This window comes from Elephas maximus, chromosome 1 (assembly GCF_024166365.1).
Source record: "Elephas maximus indicus isolate mEleMax1 chromosome 1, mEleMax1 primary haplotype, whole genome shotgun sequence".
NCBI classification, from domain to species: domain Eukaryota; kingdom Metazoa; phylum Chordata; class Mammalia; order Proboscidea; family Elephantidae; genus Elephas; species Elephas maximus.
This window is the reverse complement of record NC_064819.1, coordinates 79,016,672-79,036,462: the sequence shown is the minus strand read 5'-3', so window position 1 is coordinate 79,036,462 and position 19,791 is coordinate 79,016,672. Positions and strand designations below refer to the sequence as shown.

The following is a 19,791-nucleotide window of genomic DNA, read 5'->3' as shown; positions in this document are numbered from 1 at the left end:
GATTCTGATGCTTGTTAAGAGTTTTAAGATCCACAGTGTTGTGTTAGAATTACACTGAGGCAGAAATGTAGGATGTTACTGTAACATTTAAAGGAGAAATATGATAATTGTATTTCTTAGTAATTGGTTGTATTTGCTGTTTTTATGATACACTTGGTAGAAGAATAAAAACTGGAAAAAGGGGGTAGAGAAGAAGCAGTTAAAATAATTACAGTACGCTGTATCACACCAAATAACCAATGCACAGTGTGTGAGTACTCTCCTCAGCACTTTGAGGAGCTCTGAAGGTGAGACGGAGCTAGCATAAGTTACAGAGTATGCTACCTACAGCAAGGGAATTAACATGGTGTTAATAAACTTCTCATCTTGAGTAAGAAAAGTGCATTAAGCAAGCAGTGGACATCATTACATGATGCTTTATGTTTTCTGACTTAGACTGTGAAGTGCTTTAAGGGTTAAAGGAGGTAGTAGAGGAATCATGAATTTTTTTTTTCAAAGAATCATATTTCATTAAACCCAAAAATATAGCTAGAATTGTACTTAGTACTGAGTAAAGGGAATAAAATAGAATAGTTCAATTTAGGATGAATGATGAGCACAAGCATGACAAGAGAATGAAAGATCTAGGTAAAACTGCTGAAGGAAACTCATTGTGGATTTTATTATTGTGTTGATGTGGGAGTGGTGCTAAAAATTTAAGCTAGAGCTATTGACCTTACTGAGTCCTGGTGGTGCAGTGGTTAAGAGCTATGGCTGCTAATGAAAAGGTTGGCAGTTGGAATCCACCAGCTCCTCCTTGGAAACCCTATTGGGCAGTTCTACTCTGTCCTGTAGGGTCGCTGTGGATCGGAATCAACTCCACAGCAACAGGTTTGGTTTTTTGGTTATTGACCTTACACCTATAATTAAGAGGAGGATAGTTTTAGGCTTTTTGTGAGACCTTCTACAACTGTCTGAAAAAAATTTGCTTGTGTGAGCATTTTTGTTTGTATGTGTATAAAAATGTTTATGGAGAAAGGGTTCCTAGCATTTATTCTAATATCAAGAAGTCTACTCTTCCCTAAGTATACAAACCAGTGGTATGAAACTTGAGACCTTAAAGATTTTAAGGGGGTCTTAAAAAAACCAATTGTGGAGACTTGTGCAACGAATAATACATTTAGGCAGTAGGAAAAAAATGTAGTTCTCTGTCAATGAAATTTTATTTGAGGGCGATCACCATAACAGTTCTAAGAGAGTTCTGACAGTTCTGCTAAAATAGAGCAAGTGGGAGGGAATTTAGTTACATAGCTGAGTAAATTTCAAGTCTTTAGGCCACTTTGAGTTGGAATAGACTTGACAGCAACAGGTTTGGGTTTTCTTTTTGTTTGTTTTCAATCATATTTCTTAAGCGCCTTGGTGGCTCAGTGGTTAAGAGCTCAGCTGCTAACCAAGAGGTTGGCATTTGGAATCTACCAGCCACTCCTTGGAAGCCCTATGGGACAGCTCTATTCTGTCCTATAGAGTTGCTCTGAGTCGGGATCAACTTGACAGCAATGGGTTTTTTGGTTTTTATCATATATCTTATTTTTTGATCAAGAAGACCCTTGCAACCAACCTTTTAAAAGCTCTCTTTACATCTTTGTTTCTAAGTGTGTATATAAAGGGGTTCAACATGGGTGTGGTGATTGCATAGAAAAAGGACACCATCTTTCCCCGGTCCTTGGAGGAAAGGGATGGTGGTTGCAGGTACATATAGATGGCAGTGCCATAAAAAAGTGACACTACAATTAGGTGGGAGCCACACGTCCCAAATGTCTTCTGCCGACCTTCAGCTGACTGTATTCTCACCATTGCTTGGACAATGAAAGCATATGACGTAAAGATGAGCGTCAAGGGTATTAGAAGGAATAGCACACTGATGAAGAATAGTTCAGCCTCATTTCCTGTTGTGTCAACACATGACAACTTGAGCAAAGCAGGGACTTCACAGAAAAAATGGTCCATTTCTTTGTGGCCACACTGTGGCATCTGAAGGGTCAAGGTGGACTGCAATACTGAGTTGCTAAAGCCACTAATCCAGGATGCAGCTGTCAATTGGAGGCAGAGCCTTTGGTGCATGATGACTGAGTAACGGAGAGGCCGACAAATAGCTACAAATCTATCAAAGGACATGACAGCCAGGAGAAGGCATTCAGTGGAACCCAAGGCCAGGAAAATGAAAAGTTGGGCCACACAGCCACCATAACTAATTACCTTCCTGGTGCTGCATATATTTATCAGCATTTGTGGAACTGTACTTGTGGTGTAGCAAAGGTCCAGGAGAGACAGACTGGTAAGAAAGAAATACATGGGGATATGGAGTTTGGAGTCCAGACATGACACAAGAATTATTGCCAGATTGCCAAGGATAGTCAAGATATAGGAAACCAGGAGCACCACAAAGACTGGAAGCTCAGCCATGGTTGATCTGAGAAACCTAACAGGATGAACTCCCACTGGACACTCTCATTTACCTTATTCATGTTAAATGGTTCAACTCTTGGTTTCCTGAAATATAAAAAACCAGCAATTCAATAAAGGCATGGTTACCAGCTATGTCAGTTAGTTATTATCACTGTGCTAGCAATCTGCATAAATTTATAAACTGATAAATAATGTGAAAAATGTGTGGATAAAAATATAAATATTTCTATCCAAGTATTCCAAGTGAGTTTCTACATTTGCAGCAATATATTAGCAAAATGAGTTTCAAAAATTTAAAAATATATCATTAGCGTTCACAGAATTTATCCTTTGATCTTTTGTTGTTTTATAAACACGTTGTTTTCACTTCTTTCCGCCTAGATACCTACTATTAGGTAGATGTAGACATAGTTCCTGCCATTTGGTATTTTTCCTCAGTGTCAGTGAGGTTCCCTGATTATGTGAGTCAGTTAAATTGTTTAACTCCCTCCGTACTCCAAAAGCAAACAAATGACCAAACGAACAAACAAAAAAACCCCACAATTTATCAACAAATATCTACCAAGTTTTCAGACACATTTGAAGGACACATATCCTATTTCTGTGAGTAGGTCATAGAAGTAGTATTAAAAAAAACCCACAGTATAGGATTATTTAATAACGTGGAATTTGCCGTTGCCCAGGCCTGGACTCATATGCCTATCTTTCCTAACTAGCTACATTGCCCTGGGAATGTTTCTTATCTTTTGGTCTTCCACCTCCTCATTTGTAAGATGAAGACAATTATACTTTTTAAAGTTGTCTTGATGTGAAATATAAGCGATTTATTAAATGCACACAACTTAGCCTCTGACATTTAGAAAAAGAGCAGTGCGAATGAAAAGAACTATAGTGACCCAAGGTTTCTTAGCAGCTGAGAGATGATTTACTTAGGATTTTTAGAGCTTTAAATTTCCTAAGGTTACCAACGGAAAGGAAAGAGGGTAGCAGTGGTTTAGTGGTAGAATTTTCAGCTTCCACGCAGGAGACCCAGCTTCAATTCCTGGCCAATGCACCTCGTGCCCAGCCACCATCTATCGTAGTTGTCCTAGTGGAACTCGCGTGATGCTATGACACTGAACAGGTTTCAGGGGAGCTTCCAGACTAAGAAGGACTAGGAAGAAAGGCCTAGCAAACTACTATTGAAAAATGGTCTGATACCAAACTCTTCATGAGGATGGCACAGAACTGGGCAGCTTTTCATTCTGTTATGTACGAAGTCTCGGTGAGTCGGGAGATGGCTCAAGGGATGCTAACAACCACCACCAGTGGAAAACTCACCTTTCCATTCCCGCCACAGTCCCCAAACCATCAATTTCAACAATAAAAATCATCATAACCATCTGCTGTGAAGTATACATGTAATCTTTAATGTAAATTGCCTGGCTTAGTGCCTAGCACAGAGAAACACAGCTGTGTTGTAGAAGTATGACAGGGTTGCAGGAACTCTGAGATGTTTTGGGCAGAAGCTATTCAGAGTCCTAAATTTCCTGGAAGTGCTATTGTAAGTTAACCCCATCAGCTAAAAATGAATTCATCCCAACACAATCTCACCATGACACCAATTTTTTTAATTATTTTATCAATACTGGAATGTAAATTTTTCATTAGTATTCATGTTTAACAAAATGTTAGCAATGTGTATTTTAATCTTCTACTTTTTCTAGAGCTGTTAATCCTCTCAAAAATGTCCCTTTACTCTCAGCTGATAAGAAATTTGAGGTGTATAGTCATAGATATAGATATGAAATGATGTTCAAATGTATGTTTAAGTGAAAAAAGAAAGTTGCTGACGTTTGTATAGCATGATCCCATTAGTTAGAGAAAGAGGGTATCGTATCATAACATTACTTTACATATATTTATATATACAAGTGCTTACAAAGAAATAAAAACTTACTTGAAAGAAACAGAAGGAAGTGTTACCCCTGGGAAACGGAGATAGGAGACTAAAGCAGAACTTACTTATAATTGTTTTTGTTCTAATTTTTTAATACACAGGCATTAATTTTATATTTTTTGAATCTACTCACCAGCTCACTTTCTGTATTTTACTCTCAAACTAGCTTTGCTTTTGTTTAAGATTTTGACCTCCAAAATGTGCAGATCTTTAAAAGAAATTTAATTTTTTAAACTCTTAATATTTGTTTAAGATTTCTTTTGAAAGAAGGCTCTGCGAGAAGCTTTTCTAAAGGATGGAGTGTGGGAGCATGTTTTAATCTTGCTGGCAAAATAATGTAGCTAAATAATTTGGCAAAACAGAATAAATGGCATCAGTAAAGAGAGATTTCACATACTTCACAATTTCCCTGAATGTTGTACAGATCCCTTCAAATCCATATAGTTGGGGTGGCCCCATGTACCAGGGCTGCCTAATTTACTCTGGCAGTTCAAATCCACCAGGCGCTCCTTAGAAACTCTATAGGGCTGTTCTAATCTGTCCTATGGGGTCACTATGAGTCGGAATCGACTCCACAGCAGTAAGTTTGGTTTTTTTGTTTTGGTCCTGACGTAGTCACTAATGAATCCCCTCCCATTCTCAGGAGTGTTCCTGTTTGGATGATAAGTTATAAGGTCACCTTAACTTTAATACTGAAAAGTGAAATAATCTTTGTATTATTATTCAGGAGGTACCTTTATCAATGAGAACTTTGTATGTGTTTCCTCCTCTAACCTGGGACAATGGCCTTTCCTAACCAGTCCTAGATCTGGTGTTTCTCCTCTAGAACTCAGAGGCCCTCTCTGTGGACATTGCAGAAGAAGGAGGAGTCAGTTAACTCCTTTGCAATCAATTGACCCCCTCACTCTGAAATTCAGTACTTATAAAAGTAATAAACTGCTTTTGTCATCAATACAGTATATTGGTTAGTGTTCCCTGTCATATGTAACATCTCCCCAAGTTTTGTAGTCAGTGAGGTCACTGGGAAGTGAAAAAGAAATTTTATCATTCTAGCAGGAAGCACTGGAGCTGAATAAGAACGATGGGGCCAGAAAGGAAGATGGGGAGGAAACTTGGGAGATTTCAGAGCACTGACTTCTCATTTTCTGCTTTACTCATTTTTGTACACATTTGTTCATCTTCCAAACACACAGTAACCTCAAATATTTATCCACTCTTGAAAGCATATCTTCAGATTAAATAGTTATGGCATGTTTCGAATTCTAGTAGTTTTAAGTAATTTGAATTTTGGTTTTTGTCCTTATTATTAGGACTGAAGTGTTTGTAAATAACTTAAAAAAAAAAAAAAACTAGGAAGTCCCTATCTGCACTTCTGAAATTCTACCAGATAGACTACTAATTATTTACCTGTTAACACCTGTGCCAATTGTTTGCAATAAAAATATATATATATATAGTGGCTGATATTTCAATGGTCATAGAGCAGATCCCTCTACTTTTGCCAGCATCTCCAGATAATGTTATTTTCATCTTCAGTAGCAAGCATTCAGCTGGACAGCAAAACAAAACATTTGAATTATGTGAGGTACCAAGATAATAAGAAAGGGAGCATAGCTACTGGGTTACAACAGAAGTTAACAGAAGGAAAGGGTTTTAGAAAGCTCCTGTTGGAATTTTACAAATCCTGTCCTGTGATCATCTTAGACTATTTTAACCCATTGTTTAGAATACAGCATCACCTCCTTTTTTACCTGTGTATTGGTTGACCATCTGTCTGTCACCTGTCTATTGGATTTTCTCATTGCATATCTGAGCCTGAACATTAAAAATATATATATATAAGATTCAACAAAACCTTGGAAGCTTCTTCTTAAGCCGCACTATGGAAAGGGCATTGAGATAAGAGAGGTAACAAGAGTTTTGGTACCAAATCTGCCAGTAAGTTAATGTACAATTGGACCAGTTAATTAATAGCTTTGGATGTCAGTTTTATCTTTTATGGGTTATCTTTCTTTATTTCTTTTTTATTGACGTAAATATGTAGGTACAAAACATTTGTGATTTCTACATTCTTCACATGTACAGTTTAGTGACATTAATTATACATTGACCATGTTGTCCAACTATCACCATTAACGTTTCCAGAAGTTTTTCCATCAGCCTCAACAGAAGCTCAGTATCTCCTATGCGTTGTGTCTCCCTTTCCCCTGCCTCCCACTTACCCCTCATAACCACAAATAAACTTGGATCCCGATACACTTGCCTATTCTAGATATACATTATGTGTATTCTATTTTCTTTACATGATAAAAACTGTTTACTTTCATGTTTTCTCAAATTACCTCATATCCCTATGAATGTATGGAAAGCTTCCAAATATCATACAGAATTTCCATCTTCATCCTGGACTATAAGGATAAATAATAGCAGTCAGTTTTTCCACTCAACCAATACATTGCAGCTTGGTTTAACAGTAAGTACGAGGAAGTTTGTCCAAAAAAATTTCCAGTTTATGAAATGCTAATTTGGTAGACAGAAACCTGGATTTACTCCTTTTGTTACCAAATTTTTACTTTATTTTTTAAAATGTTTGATGGCATGTGTTTTCAGTATTGGAATGCATGTTTAGTAATTGAGTGTGTTTAAATTTTGGTTGGTGATATGAATTTGGAGAAATATGATCTGGTAATACAAGCCACCAATAAGTAGAATGGCACTGTGGCATCACTGATCTGACAATATACCAATAAGAACTATATAGAGAATTTATTGTGGGTGCCTTTCTGTTCGGTTACATGGGGAACCTCTGGTTTTTCAATTATGACACAGAAAAACCAAAACGAATCCATCAGGGCTCCATAACTATCACAAAAAAAATCACAAAGGAAAGCCATAATCATGCTTGCAAGCTTTACCTCACAGAAATAAAGGGGAAAAAATGCAAAAGTTTACAAAACTAACACATCCAGGAAGCACTGTCTAATAGAATGCTCAACCTACTCAACAATGAGCCTCCGACTCTAGTCTCCCGAGCTTCACTCATTTCAAAAGGGACCGACCTTGTTACTAAATGCATTATAATCGGAATAACTTAATACCTAAGAGGTCCAGAGGCAGAAAAAGTGGCTGGTTTACTGTTAAACCAAACCAACCAACCAAGCAAACAAACCCATTACCATCAGGTCGATTCCGACTCACAGCAACCCTATAGGACAGAGTAGAACTGCTTCATAAGGTTTCCAAGGAGCACCTGGTGGATTCGAACTGCTGACCTTTTGGTTAGCAGCCGTAGCTCTTAACCACTACACCTCCAGGGTCTCTATTGTTAAACCAATAGTAACTAAACAGTAAAATGCTCAGCCAGGTTATATTACTTTTCCAAGGCTGTAGAGCTAGTACGTAGCAGACTGAAGATCAGAATATAAGACTCACCTGCTTTTCTTTAGAGGTTACAAATATATTGAAAATAGCATTATATATTTTTAAAAATGTATATAGAAACTGAAGCTGAGTGAATCAGATTTTTCCTAGCAGATGGTTTGGTCTCTTCTTGAGTTTTGAATTATAAACAGTTCATGAGATGAGTGCTTCGAATACCCAAATTTTAGTATCATATTATTTAGCAATTTTCTGAAATATAGTCTACTCACCTCCATTTTAAGCACTTGAAATGAATCAATTTATTTTTGTCTTCAAAAAGCCTTGAATTCAAATAGAAGTAATTTAAAATGCACAGATACGATGACATCTTCATATGCCATTTAATTGTATAATTGATTTGGTGAAATTCATTAAACTTTTGGTTCCACTCGATATGTAGCAAGTCATGAGGTTTTCACTCAGAGGATAAGGATAAAGTATTGTAGATAACCAGGAGATGTTGTTCTCTTACGACATTGCTCGGCATTGGGGAATCAACTGCAATTTTCAGAGATTTTTTTCTAATCAGTGTTGCAAAATGGATAAGAAATATGGTGTACTTTCTCTATCAATATTAGTGTTTGTTTTGGTCTCTGGCAGAAGTTTCAAACTCTAAATTGCAAAACTCTCCCCCTTAGTTTATAGTAATTAACCACATACCCCGTGAGAAAAGACAGGTAGGAGATCTCTATGAAGTGATATTCCTCTTTCATCATTGATTCGCTCAGCAAAACCCTTTCTCTAGGGACTGGATTCTCAACTTTTTTTTTAAGACAGAAGAAGCTACAGCAGGACTAATATGCCCTATCAAAGAAAGTTTGAATTTTGTGCTGTTGGGTTTAGTTGTCTTTTGTAAACTATTTAATGAGTTTTCTGAAGCCATCTAATAATTCCTTACATCAGGAAGGATTTTTTCTTAATTTCATGTATAAATTGTCTAAAATTCCACCTGAGGTCACGTCACCAAGCCTTTAATTTCTATACTGGAAAACAGACCCTTACTTTATGTTAAAAAGAAAATGCTAATTTACTTGGGTCACCATGAGTCAGAACGACATAATGGCAACTCCCCCCCACCCCCCCGCCAGTGGAAACCCTGGTGGTGTAGTGGTTAAGTGCTATGGCTGTTAACCAAAAGGTCGGCAGTTCGAATCCACCAGGTGCTCCGGGGAAACTCTATGGGGCAGTTCTACTCTGTCCTATAGGGTTGCTATGAGTCGGCATCAACTCAACTGCAAAGGGTTTTTTTGGTGCGTTTTACATAAACCAGTTTTAAAAAATTATTATGTAGTCAATGTATCTATTTTTTCTTTCATGGATTTTGAATTTACAGGCCTAGTTACTAAGGTCTTCCTCAGCTCGAGATTATATAGATTTTCTGTAAGATTTTGAAATTTATTTATGTTATAGTATTTAATCCAGCCAGAATTTATTTTCTTATGTTGTAATATTAAGGTTCATTTCAATTTCTTTTCCAGATGGATAGATTTGGAAAACATATATTACAAAAAAAAAAAAGTATCTAGAACATGGAGGGGGAAGCTTTTTAACAAATTTGGAAAAATAAAACAAAACAAAACCAAAACTTACAATTTGCCCTATTGGAAAATGACAAATGACATGCTAGACAATTTAGAGAACAGCAAATCCAAATGACCAATAGATATAAGAAAATATGTTCAAATTCCCAAATAGTCAGAGAAGGATGTGTTAAAGTAATGATGATAAAGCTCTTCATACTCACCAGATTGGAAACAAATGAAGAATTGAATTCTATCGCTAATAAAGATGAAGGAAAAAGGCTACTTGCAAATTACTGGTGAAAATCTGAAGTGTTAGAGGTTTTCTGGAGAGAAATATGGCATAGCTGCTAAAAATCAAATATATTCTCAACCTAGCACTGTCACTCCAAGGAATCTTTCTCATAGAAAGAAATTTAACAGTATATAATGACATTTTTTTTTTTTAATGACATATGGACAATGATGTTCATTGTAGAAATGTTTTAATGGCCAAAGATGGAGATAGGGAATTTACTAAATAATTAATATATCCACAGGGTTGAAATAGGCATCTGTGTAAAATGAGGAATTATAGCTCTAACAGGTGGCTTACAGATATTTTCCCAAGACATTGCTGATGAGCAAATAAAAATGGAGAAAAATGTACATAATGTGATCCAAATATTATTTTACAAAAAGACGTTGTTGTTAGGTGCCGTCAAGTCAGTTCGACTCATAGCGACCCTATGCACCACAGAACGAAACACTGCCTGGTCCTGCGCCATCCTCACAATCGTTGTTATGCTTAAGCTCATTGTTGCAGCCACTGCGTCGATCCACCTCGTTGAGGGTCTTCCTCTTTTCCACTGACCCTGTACTCTGCCAAGCATGATGTCCTTCTCCAGGGACTGATCCCTCCTGACAACATGTCCAAAGTATGTAAGACGCAGTCTTGCCATCCTTGCCTCTAAGGAGCATTCTGGCTGTACTTGTGGCAGTCCATGGTATATTAAATATTCTTCGCCAACACCACAATTCAAAGGTGTCAATTCTTCTTCGGTCTTCCTTATTCATTGTCCAGCTTTCACATGCATATGATGTGATTGAAAATACCGTGGCTTGGGTCAGGCGCACCTCGGTCTTCAAGGTGACATCTTTGCTCTTCAACACTTTGAAGAAGTCCTTTGCTGCAGATTTATCCAATACAATGCGCCTTTTGATTTCTTGCCTGCTGCTTCCATGGCTGTTGATTGTGGATCCAAGTAAATTGAAATCCTTGACAACTTCAATCTTTTCTCCGTTTATCATGATGTTGCTCATTGGTCCAATTGTGAGGATTTTTGTTTTCTTTAATTGAGGTGCAATCCTTACTGAAGGCTGCGGTCTTTGATCTTCATTAGTAACTGGTTCTAGTCCTCTTTACTTTCAGCAAGCAAGGTTGTGTCATCTGCATAACGCAGGTTCTTAAGGAGTCTTCCTCCAATCCTGATGCCCCATTCTTCTTCATATAGTCCAGCTTCTTGGATTATTTGCTCAGCATGCAGATTGAATAGGTATGGTGAAAGAATACAATCCAGATGCACACCTTTCCTGACTTTAAACCAATCAGTATCCCCTTGTTCTGTCTGATAACTGCCTCTTGATCAATGTAAAGGTTCCTCATGAGTTCAATTAAGTGTCCTGGAATTCCCATTCTTCGCAATGTTATCCACAATTTGTTATGATCCACACAGTCGAATGCCTTTGCATAGTCAATAACAGACAGGTAAACATCCTTCTGGTACTCTCTGCTTTCAGCCAGGGTCCATCTGACATCAGCAATGATATCCCTGGTTCCATGTCCTCTTCTGAATCCAGCCTGAATTTCTGGCAGTTCCCTGTGTATATACTGCTGCAGCCATTTTTGAATGATCTTCAGCAAAATTTTGCTTGTTTGTGATATTAATGATATTGTTCTATAATTGCCACATTCGTTTGGATTACCTTTCTTGGGAACAGGCATAAATATGGATCTCTTCCAGTCAGTTGGCCAGGAAGCTGTCTTCCATATTTCTTGGCATAGATGAGCGAGCATCTCCAGTGCTGCATTTGTTTGTCGAAACATCTCAATTGATACTCCATCAATTCCTGGAGCCTTGTTTTTCTTCAATGCCTTCAGAGCAGCTTGGACTTCTTCCTTCAGTACCATCGGTTCCTGATCACATGTCTCCTCTTGAAGTGGTTGAACATCGACTAATTCTTGTTGGTATAATGACTCTGTGTATTCCTTCCATCTTCTTTTGATGCTTCCTGCATCATTTAATATTTTCCCCATGAAATCCTTCACTATTGCAACTCGAGACTTGAATTTTTTTTCTTTAGTTCTTTCAGCTTGAGAAACGCGGAGCATGTTCTTCCCTTTTGGTTTTCCATCTCCAGGTCTTTGCACATGTCATTATAATACTTTACTTTGTCTTCTCGGGAGACCCTTTGAAATCTTCTGTTCAGTTCTTTTACTTCATCAGTTCTTCCTTTTGCTTTAGCTGCTCGACGCTCAAGAGCAAGTTTCAGAGTCTCCTCTGACACCCATCTTAATCTTTTCTTTCTTTCCTGTCTTTTCAGTGACCTCTTGCTTTCTTCATGGATGATGTCCTTGATGTCATTCCACAACTCATCTGGTCTTCAGTCACAAGTGTTCTATATGTCAAATCTATTCTTGAGATGGTCTCTAAATTCAGGTGGGATACACTCAAGGTCATATTTTGGCTCTCGTGGACTTGCTCTGATTTTCTTCAGTTTCAGCTTGAACTTGCATATGAGCAATTGACGGTCTGTTCCACAGTTGGCCCCTGGCCTTGTTCTGACTGATGATAATGAGCTTCTCCATCATCTCTTTCCACAGATATAGTCAATTTGATTTAAAACATACTAAATATGATTTTTTGTATTACATGTCTATATGAGATTACGTGAGAAAATATCTTTAAGAATTGATGATGCTGCTCAAATTGTCCACATTGGGCTTTTGCAAGCTTCTGTATCCTTTTGACATGCCACCAACCTCTTTTGAGCACTTTCTTACTCTGTGGCCTCACCAGATATTCCAGGATCATCCTGTACTTTTGCTACCCCAGCCTTGCAATCAACCCTTTCTCCAAGGATTCCTAGTTCTTTTTATTGGAAAATGTATTTAGAAATCAAGATCTATGCTCTAGGTGTGCACATTACTACAGAGGTGTTAATCTTTTTTAGACTCCGGCAATAGAGCTTTGTTGTTGGTGGTGGTATTTGTCAATTCTGACTCATGGTGAGTTATCACATGTGTTACAGAGTAGAGCTGCTCCATAGGGTTTGTTTGTTTTTTTTAATGTTTTATGTGAAAATTTACATAGCAAATGAGGTTCACACTTCACAATTTCAGTACATCTTGTTCCATGTCATTGGTTACATTTTTCATATTGCATCAACATTTTTGTCATTTCCATTTTTGTTGTTATTGCTCTGTTTCCATTAATCTAGCTTCCCTGCCCCTTCTTAGCTTCTCATTTTCATTTTAGGGTAAATTTGACTTTTTAGTCACATATAGTTGATTATTCAAGGGAGCATAGTATTCATGGATGATATTGTTTATCCAATCTATTATTTGGATGAAAGGAGACCACGTGGAGTGGCTTTAGTTCCAAGTTCAAAGAGTATCTTAGGGTGATAGTCTCAAGGGTTCTTCTTGTCTTTATTGGTCCAGCAAGTCTGGCCTTTTTTAGGAATTTGAGTTTTGTTCTACATTTTTCTCTCTTTCTATCCAGGACCTTTTATTGTGTCACTGGTCAGAATGGCCGGTAGCAGTAGCTGGGTACCATCTAGTTCTCCCGGTCTCAGGCTAGATAAGGCGTGGTTCATGTGGGCTTTTAGTGCTGTGGACTTGTTTCTTCTTTGAGTCTTTGTTGTTGCTGTTAGATGCTGCCAGTCAGCTCCGGCTCATAACGACCCTATATATAACAGAAAAAAACACTTGCCAGGTCCTGTGCCATCCTCACTATTGTTGCTGTCTAAGCCCATTGTTGCAGCCATTGTGTCAATCCATCTCACTGAGGGTCTTCCTCTTTTTCACTGACCCTCTGCTTTACCAAGCATGATGTCCTTCTCCAGGGACCAGTCCCTCTGGATAACATGTCCAAAGAAAGTAAGACGAAGTCTCTCCATCCTTGCTTCTAAGGAGCATTCTGGCTGTACTTCTTCCAAGATAGATTTGTTCATTCTTCTGGCAGTTCATGGTATATTCTATATTCTTCACCAACACCATAGTTCAAAGGCTTCAATTCTTCTTCGGTCTTCCTTATTCATTGTTCAGCTTTCGCATGCATATGAGACAATTAAAAATATCATGGCTTGGGTCAGGTGCACCTTAGTCACTTCCCACACTCCTTCCTTCTTTCTTTTACAAAGTCCTGTTCCCCCATGAGTCTGGAGCCATACAACAAACCCCACGTCTGTCACCACTGTAAAAATGGCATGGCAGTGGCATCTGACTTCCTCTAACTTCACAAGAGGAAAGGAGAATCAAGATCAAAAGCCCAAGGCTGATTCCCAAGAGGTGAAGGTCAGACATGCCTCATCTCTCCAACCTTTTTACCAATTCTTACACCAGTGGTCTCCCACAACACTCTCTACTTCTCTGCTGGGTTCGACAATTCATTGCGGTGGTCACTCAGAACTCACAGGCCATACTCACAGTTACTAGGGGCCCTTGGCCCCTCAACCTGGCCTCTGCCCTGCTCAGACGAGTGTTACAAAGTTCTTTTAACTCTGCCAGTAAGTTTTTTTTTTTTTTAGTAAGTGCCTGGAGACCTCCCATTCCAGCAGGAAAGCACTCAGCTCTCTTGCTCTGTGGGTCAGCATACCACCGCACCATCTCCTGCCAGTCTTCTGGTTCTGCTGCCTCTGTTTCTTTGCCATTGCTTCTTGCCGTCTCTGGAGTTATAGCTCTCCCTCTCTGTCCTAGTTTTGCTGAGTTTGCTGGTATATTTTTTCCCATCCTTTGATTTTTAACCTGTTTATATCTTTAAGTGTAAGGTATGTCTCTTGTTGCTCCATAGGCGCTTCTCAGCTAGTCTTAATAGAAGCAAATTGCCAGGACTTTTCTTCTGCAGTACCTCTGGGTGGGTTCAAAACACTAACCTTTAGGTTAGCAGTTGAGCATAAATTGTTTGAGTCACCTAAGGACCATGAATAGAGCTTAGAAATATAAATATTTATATGTATATGTATATATAATATACGTATATTATATATACAAACATACACGTATATACACACATAGATGTATATTTCTGTATCTATCAATTGTGTGTGTGTGTGTGTATTTTGACTGCTACTCTTTACCAAAGTTAATTAGGTTAGCTCTTTTCTTCCTTACCCCCTTTAGTGTGATTATGTTTTCATTTCTAATATAGGAAGGTTCAATTATTGCTGTTTGTATTTCTTTTTGATATCCCCCATTCTGATTTGTTTTAATTACTTATTTAAATCTGGAATACATGAAGTGTTATTATGATTATAAGAGAAAGAGCTATACAAATATTATGCTCAGAAAAGTGTCAAAACCCCATCGTTTTCATCTATTCCCATTCCCCTATTCTTCACACTCTGTTCCATAACTGTCACCAATCTCATTAGTTTCTAGTTTATTCTTCCTGTATTTCTTCTTGCACAAAAGAGTGGATATACAAACATTTTATTGTATTTTATCGTATTCTATTTCTTGTATGAAAAGTAGCATGCAATAGATACTCTTTGCACTGTACTTTTTGCAGTTAATGTCTTTTAAATCACCCTATATTAGTCCATAAAGATGTTCCTCATTCTTTCTTAAAATTTTTATTTTGAAATAATTATAGACTTACCAGAAGTTGCAAAAAAAATAATAATACAGGAGAATTCTGTGTACCCTTGACCCAGTTTCTCCTAATGGTAACATCTTATATAACTATAGTACAATATCAAAAGTAGGAAATTGCTGTTGATACAATTCACACATCTTATTCAGACTTCAGCAGTTTTACACAAACCAATTTGTGTGTGTGTGTGTGGGCATCCAAAGCTCTATACGGATTTAACACCTGTGTAGCTTCATATAACCTTTACCACAATCAAGATACGCAATTGTTCCATCACCACAAGTATTTGATATTTCCCCTTTATAGTCACACCCATATCTCATTACCCCATCTCTAACCTCTGGCAACCACCAATTTGTTATCTCTCTCTGTAATTTTGTCATTTTGAGAACATTATATAAATGGAATCATATACTAGATAGCGTTTTGAGATAGCCTTTTTTTTTCAGTCAGCATAATTCCCTTGACATCCATCCAACCTGCTGTGCATACCAATAGTTTGTTCCTTTGCATTGCTAAGTAGTATTTCATTGTATGAATGTACCACAGTCTGTTTAACCATTCACGCACTGAGGGACATTTAAGTTGTTTCCATATTTTGGCTATGGCAAATAAAATGATCGCGAATGATAATACTTAGGTATTTTTGTGAGCAGAAGTTTTCATTTTTCTGGGATAAATGGGAGGCATGTGATTGCTGGGTCATATGGCAAGGGCTGGGTCATATGGAAAGGTTTCTAAGAAGCTGTTTTCCAGACTGATTGTACTATTTACATTCCCAGCAGCTATATATGAGATATCATTTTTATTGGCATTTGATGCTATAATTTTTTATTGTAGCTGTTCTAATAAGTGCATGTTCCTAATGGGTAATGATGCTGAACACATTTTTGTGTGTTTATTTCCCATCAGAATATCTTCTCTGGTAAGAAGATTGGATTGTTTGTTTTTTTATTGTTCAGTTTTGAGATTTTTTAAATATATTCTAGTTAGGAATATTTGGTCAGATATATGGTCTGTAAACATTATCAGCCAGTCTATAGCTTGTCTTTCATGCTCTTAACAGGGTCTTTCACAAAGCAAATGGTTTTAATTTGGATGAAATCCAATTTATTGACTTTTTCTTTTGGTATTATGTCTAAGAATTTTCCATATAGGCCAGTGACCCAAAGATCTTCTCCTAAAACTTTTATACTTTAAATTTTGCTTTAATATCTATGATCTATTTTGAGTCAATTTTTGTATAAGATGCTAGATTAGGTTGAAGTTCAATTTTTTGCTTATGAGTGTTGGACTGCTTCAGCACTCTAGTCAGAAAGGTCGTCATTCTATTTTAGAGCTACATACTACTCCATTGGATGGATGTACAATAGTTTTTTCAATCAATCTCCTAAACACACACATTTAAAGGTTTCTAAATTTTTTTTTTAATATTTTGCAATTATAAACCATGCTCCAATGTATAACCTTGTGCCTATATATTTTTGTAATTTTGGAAGTGTATCTTCAGGTCAAATTCCTAGCACTGAGATTGCTTGATCAAAAGGTAAGCACATATATAGATTTGTTAGGATTGCCAAAGTTCTCTGCAGAACAGTTGAACTAATTTGCATTCCCACAAGCATGTATGAGAGTGCCTGTTCTCCCTCAGTCTTGCGAACAAGAGGTCTTGCCAAGCTTCTGAGTTTTGGCCAACCTGATGGGTTAGAAATAGTATTTCATTGTTGTTTTCATTTGCATTTCTGTTATTATGAGTAAATTCAAACTTTTTTTCCACAATACTTAAGAGACATTTATATCTGTTTTTGATAAATTGTCTGTTCCTGTGTGGATCAAATCAATTTTTTAATTCTGCTCCCCTCTGTTCTGAGTCTAGCTGCACAAGCAGCACTTCTTCCTCTGACTGTAACCACTGAGAGCTAGGTCAGATCTCACAAGCTAAAGAATACAGTCCTCCAGCCTGCCAAGTTTGGCCAAGGCCTCAGAAACCGACTGCAAGCTTGGGAGTCCACACAACACCCTCAATTTTGACCTGCTCACTACAAATTTGGGGGTTCCCTCTACCTCATCAAGATGCCACCTACAAACTCGGGGATCCTCAGCCCCTTCACATCTGACCTGCTGGTTCCCACTACTCCCTTGGGTTTAATAATTCACTAGAATGACTCACAGAACTCACAGAGAGTACTATACTAATGATTACAGTTTTATTATAGCAAAAGGGATATAATTCAGGACCAATATAAAGAAGAGACGCATAGGGTGGGCCAGGGAGGGTCCCCAGCATGGAACTTCCATGTTCCAAAAAGGGCATGTTACCCTCTTGAGTGCTGATGTCTTTCGTCAGTCAGGAAGCCCATGGAGCTTCTGTGTCCAGAGTCCTTATTGGAGCCTTATTACACAGGCAGGATTGATTGAGTCATGCTCCCCCACCCCGAACCCCAATGCCTGAGGTCAGCTGATATCACTTGGTAGTGTTTCTGTCCTGGACAGCCCCCACCCATGTGGCACCTCATTAGCATGTACCCTCAGATGTAGCCTGGAAGTTTCATCGAGACACTTCAATCACTGGGGAAATGCCAAGGTTTTAGAGATCACCTCTCAGGAACCAAGAATAAAGACCAAATTCTTTGGGTAAAGTTAAATTCCTTACCCCACAATGTTTTTGGTTATTTTTGTATTGGGTTTTCCCTTGGTTTTTAAGAGTTTTTCACATATTAAGGTTTGTTCTAAAATAATCTAAAAACGGAGACGTCCTGTAGAGTTTATTAGCACAATTAATCTGTATGTATACATGGAGACCATTTTTTTCTTTAAAAAAAAAAATTGGCTCAATGCAAGATGGTTACAGTGAGGCTTTTAAGGAGAAGAGGAAGAACCAGAGTAGACAATTAATCATTGTCTAGTCTCAACATGATTGACTGAGTCATGTCCTCCTTTCTGAGATCAGCTGACATCAAGTTACTAGGCAGTCTCTGTAGCCCCCATTCATTTGCACAAATCCTCGGGTGTAGTCCAGAGGTTTTAAAAATAATAAAGATAGGGAATTTCAAGGGTTATCTCTTAGGAAGCAAGGGAAATTACCTAAAGTTAAATTCTCTGCACAAGGTAAACCCTGAGCTAGGATATGGTTAGCAGATGTCAGAGTGCATGAAAAAAATAAAACTCAACTATATGCTACCTACATAAAACCCACTTTAAATATAATGACATAGTAAGTTAGGTGTAAAAGGATGGAAAATATATACCATGCAAATCATAATCAAGAAAAAAACAGTAATGGCTATGTTAATATTGGATAAAATAGACTTCAGATCAAGGAAAAATACTAGGGATAAAGATGGATATTTACATGATAATAAAGGGATTGCTTCATCAAGGTGACAACAATCCTAAATGCGTACGAACTTTATAATAGAACTTCAAAATACATAAAGCAAAAACTGATAGAACTGAAATGAGAAATAGGCAAATTGACCGTTATAGCTGGTGGTTTTAACATTCCGCTCTTAGTAAGTAATAGGAAAAAAAAAAAAAAAAAACTTTTTTTAAATAGGAAAGGTAGACAAAAATTCAGTAAGGTGGCAGAAGACTCGAACAACAATATCAACTAAATTGACCTATAGATATTTATAGAATACTCTACCAAACTCAAAAAAATACAGATTTTCAAGTTCACATTCACCAAGAAATATCATATTCTAGGCCATAAAATAAATCTCAACAAATTTAGAAGAACTGAAGTCACAGGCAGTATGTTCTCTGACCACAACAGGATTAAACTAAAAATCAATAATAGAAGCATATCTGGTAAATCCCTAAATATCAGCATATTTCTAAACAACACATAGGCCAAAGAAAAAGTTACAAGGGAAATTAGAAAATATTCTGAAATGAATGAAAATGAATAAACATCACATAAAAATTTGCAAGATGTAGCTAAAGCAGTACTGAAGGAAAAACTTACCACATTAAATACTTACGTTAGAAAAGAAGAAAGATAATTCAGTAGTATAATCTTCTACCTTAAAATAGTAGAAAAGAAAGCACAAAGTAAACTCAAAGCAGGTAATATGCTTATATATGTAGAAAATTCTAAGGAATTAAAAAAGCCTTATACAAATAATTTCTTTTATAAGTATCAGCACAAAACTGGTTTCTATAAGGCGGAGGTTAAAGATGTCCCAAAAGTGCAACTTTTCCAAATTTCTGTACCACTTTATCATCTCTAATATCAACTACTGCTCCTCTCTTTAGTACTCTTCTTCCAGTCTTTTGATTCCTTAATTCATTGTAATGTCTCACAGAAATCACCAACGGTATCCAGGAAGGTTGTATATGCTGGCAAGTCTGAAATCTGTGGGTCAGATATAGGCTTCTCCTGATTCACACGGCTGCAGAGGCCATTGAACCCAAATCAACAGTCCAGATGACAGGCCGCTAGCTGACAAGGCTGCAGAAGCTGTCAGATCAGGCCAGATGATAACCTGCTGGCCCACAGGGCTGTGGAGGCTGGCAAATTCCAGGATTAGCAGGTCAGATGGCAGACTGCTGGTTCAAGTCCCTAGAACCAGAGGTCAGACAATGATGAGCCAGATGCAGGATCCAGATG

At 37.5% G+C, this 19,791-nt stretch overlaps 1 protein-coding gene across 1 annotated transcript; it reads right to left on the bottom strand.

The window, feature by feature from the left end:
• Nucleotides 1-1,563: 1,563 nt before the first annotated feature.
• Nucleotides 1,564-2,504, bottom strand: LOC126077251 (olfactory receptor 2B2-like). Its single transcript, XM_049886410.1, is given in 2 exon segments — nt 1,564-2,435; nt 2,438-2,504. Coding segments are annotated over 2 exon segments (939 nt in total).
• Nucleotides 2,505-19,791: the final 17,287 nt, after the last annotated feature.